At 34.4% G+C, this 4,119-nt stretch overlaps 1 protein-coding gene across 1 annotated transcript in view; it reads left to right on the top strand.

The window, feature by feature from the left end:
* Nucleotides 1-272: 272 nt before the first annotated feature.
* The window catches only part of LOC111088739 (ras-related and estrogen-regulated growth inhibitor-like), a 16,036-nt gene continuing 12,189 nt past the window's right edge, over nt 273-4,119 (top strand). Inside the window, exon 1 of the mRNA XM_022399620.1 lies at nt 273-670. Coding sequence (XP_022255328.1) covers nt 556-670 — 115 coding nt within the window. The 5' untranslated portion in view covers nt 273-555. The remainder of the gene's footprint in view (nt 671-4,119) is intronic.

Raw genomic sequence — 4,119 nt, 5'->3', positions numbered from 1 at the left:
CGGACTTACAACGCTAGAATCCGGGTTTCGATACCCGTAGTGGGCAGAGCATAGATAGTCCACTGTGTAGCTTTGTGCTCAATTACAAACAACAATATCTGTATTTTTTCTTTATTTTTTTTTTGGATTTTGGAAAACAAACCATTCAATTACATATTCTGTGGTCTGACGTTTGTGCAAGCACATATAACGATCACGTGACCTTACGTCTTGCGATAAAAGCGACCGGAAAACGTAGACTGCTAGAAAGCTCGCGTGTCATGCTTGTTAGAGCGCCTGGCGAAGATTCGGATGGAGTTAACGAAGTGAAATAAGGACAAAAATATTTTTCTTTTGAAAATCTAATTGAAAAATATATGTTATTATTATTTGAGGCAACAAAACACTCTTGTTGCTTACCTTGTTATGAGAATTTGTATGCAACCGTTATGTATTTGGGATAATTATTAATGAATGGAAGTTATCTTTACATTCCCTTAATATGAATTTGAAGGAACGTGAATAACACTGAGAAATGTCCGAAAGTTAAAGTGTTGAACGGCTTTTCTTATTATCATGACAACCAAAGGAGGAAGACTGGCTATACGAAAATTTGGATTGGCCAATTTATGGTCAAAAGACAGCCAGTGTAACTTTGCAGTATTGGGCGCAGAAGAGGTGGGAAAAACAGGTAGGTTCAATATTTGTACATCCGTCAAGTAAATATATCTTGAAAGTTATCTTACGCTGTTTTATTTAGGCTTAAGTTGTTTTAATTTTGATCCGTGATGTAGGCTGGACATTACTCGATAATGTCATTTTCAAAGCATTTTTGGAAAGATATTTGTCAAACAAGAAACTGGAGAGAGAATAACATTGCGTATAAACGTATTCAGTTTTAGAGAAAGCCGGCAAAAAAAATGTCAAGAGGACGAAAGAACAGACAGTGAAAGCTAAAATATTTCAGTTAGGCTTAATTTTACCAAATTTTACCAAACCATCTACTGGACGGGAGGGTGGTGGTCTGAAAACCACACAGCAGGCACCAAGGGATGATTGAGTGGGGAGGTAGGGATATTGTTTGTTTGTAATTAAGCACAAAACTACACAATGGGCTATCTGTGCTCTGCCCACCACGGGTATCGAAACCCAAATTCTAGTGTTGTAAGTCCGCAGACATACCGCTGTGCCACTGTGGGGGCGGTAGGGATATAGTGTGGTTGTTTGGTGGGGGGGGGATATGGAGTCATAGAACTATGTCAACAAACAAGAACAAGGTCTCGGGAATGGTATATTTTCACACGAATATAGTTGTTCAAAACGATTATCATATTAAAACACTGTCATTTGTATTCAGAATGGAAAAAAATATTTTATATAAGTCTAGAAAAAATTGCTAACAGTTTTAGATTTTTAATTGTGTTTCGAAATAAATATTATTAGATAGAGCACTAAATATATATAAAAATATTATTAGATAGGGCATTAAACAAATATATATATATACATAAATATTATTAGATAGGGCACTAAATACGTATAAAAATATTGTTAGATAGGGCACTAAATATATATGTATAAACATTGTTAGATAGGGCACTAAATATATATATATATATATATAAAAAGACCATTAGTGGTGGACAAGACCTTTCTAACTTAAGCTGAGAGCTAGGTCAACTGTTTCCAATAATTTTTCACTCTATGGTCCGGCAAAATCTTTGTGAAAAAGTGTAAGGCCCGTTAGGAGTATACAAGCCCATAGTATTTTCTAATTTAGCTTCTTCCATAAATTTTGAGGTGAAATATATTAGGCTCGCATCCTATAAATGAACTGAAAGGGGAAATAACAATTTTCTCCTATTTCTAACACAACGCATATTGGAAATTTTACGAAAATCGAAACTTTTACAGTCTTTTTCTTTCTCGCTAGATGTTTCTGCGGATTGGAAAAGCCATGTTCAATATTGGTCCACAGACATTGTTTTTATAAAGTTATTGTTAATATGAGCAACTGGTAAGGCATATGGGTAAACCCCATTGAAGAGTTCTGCCTCTTCAAGCAGCACCCTCCCTCTCCGATGTGAAACATAAGGTTTAGTTTTATAAGATTCCAATTTTCATACTAAGTAACTTGAACTTAAAGTTTATTGTAAGATACTGCTGGGAGTAGGTATTTTAATTAAGTTGAACTGGATTATTTGTTGTTAAGCAAGAAGGTACATAATGGACTACCTGTGTTCTGCCCACCACGGATTTCGAAGCCTGTTTTCTAGCGTTTTAAGCCTTCAGACTTACCGCTGAGCCACTGGAGAAGGAGCGGGGGTAATTCAAGATAGTAATCGAGCCACTTATACCATCTAATATTTTATAACTCAGAAGCTTTATCTTTAACTTGTGGACTATAAACTTGGGATCAACTTCTATCTTGGTAAAACAAATTTAGCTTTTAGTACATATTTTTAGATTAGAGATCACACGAAATTTGAAACTTCATTTGTGTGGCATCAGAAAGCAAATTAACTGAGACTACTTTAAAATATCCATTTAGCTCGGACTTACTGGCTCATCTTGTAGATTAATTATATAAATCAATATAAAAAAATATTGGATTATTAAATACAGTCAACTTTTTCCTTTCACGAAGACTTAATCCACAGACTAAACTGTTCAACAAATGTCTGGTTAGTGTGGTTCTAAAGATGATTCGATTTTTCTCTCGTTGACTGTATCTGTAATACTAGATATCAATGGCATGTCTTCTTCCATATACTGGACGTTTAAAGACATTCAGTATTCTGGGTTTCTAAGGAAAATCGATTTATCTACAATAATCATATTTCATATAGAACTGTTCTCTATCTTCTACTTCCTCATCCTGAGTTACGCCATCTTTAATAGAGTGTATATCTAATGTCAGTTGTCTTATCCACAAAACTGGATCTCTCTAAAGGCATTTACATGGTCTACAATATTAAAGTCCAGAGGTATGTATTTTTCGTAGGCTGGACCTCTAAAAGCAACTGATTTACTCACTATTATTAATAACTTCTGATCAAAACAAGCTACCTAAAAAGATAAAAATAACAAACTAACTTAGTAACTAATGTAGGTAATCTAATACACTGGTCTAACTAGGGGTGTGTATTGTTATAAAACAAAAGTACATAATGATTAGAATGCACTGATTCATCAGTTGGGTCTTAGGAGAAGTAGGTTAGTTGTGAATCCACAAACTAAACTAACAATATAAAAATAATCTTCTTAAATGTAAGTATGAAGATACATTAACAGTATTCCACGAACATTTCAAATACTGTTTTTATAAAGTTATTGTTTAATATGAACAATTATTTTGGCATGGGGGCAGAACCCCTTGGAGATCTCTTCCTCTCTCCCAGAAGCCCCCCCCCCCCATCTGAGATATAACGATTTAGTCTTTTAAGATACTTAAATTCTCCCTACATTGTGACTCTCACTGACATAAAAGTGTTAATATTTTTGGACGGATGGGATATCACACTATGTAACTTTAACTACTGAAACAAATATCTCTAGTCAGATGAAACCTACAAGCTGGTAGTTTCAAATAGAATCAGACCACCGCGCAGCTGTGCTAAGAGAGCCTGAGGTAATTTCGACTTTTTTATAATTAATAGGAGTAAATAGACACTTCTTAAAAGGAAAAAAATATTTCTTTTGTATTTAATAACACTTGGCTCACTTCCTGATACACCCCCCCTTTTGCCCCTTGAAATATTTTCTCCCTCCTGCCCCCCAGTAAACAAGTCGTAGAAATACTACTGAACAACCAGAAGGAGTTTTAATATAAAATATTTTCTTTATCTTTTCCGCGTCTTTAAGAATTTACTAACTAGATAATATGAATTTAAAAAACCTTGTTGTTTTATTAGAAGCTCGAATGATTGCATAAAATAAGTAACATTTTACACTGCCTCGAACCTGATCCAACGTGAGAACATTAGTTGCTGAACAAATAAGTCTTAACCAGAAATAAGAATAAGGTAAAGTCTGAAAATATCGTTAACAGCGAGGGTACTCAACTGATGACGTTTGTTTTTACTTGTTACAAGTAAAAACATAAGGAAAGTTTTTTTAATGGGCTCATCATCTGGATAG

This window comes from Limulus polyphemus, unplaced genomic scaffold, assembly GCF_000517525.1.
Source record: "Limulus polyphemus unplaced genomic scaffold, Limulus_polyphemus-2.1.2 Scaffold102, whole genome shotgun sequence".
Classification (NCBI taxonomy): domain Eukaryota; kingdom Metazoa; phylum Arthropoda; class Merostomata; order Xiphosura; family Limulidae; genus Limulus; species Limulus polyphemus.
This window is presented reverse-complemented; position numbering and strand designations above follow the sequence as displayed.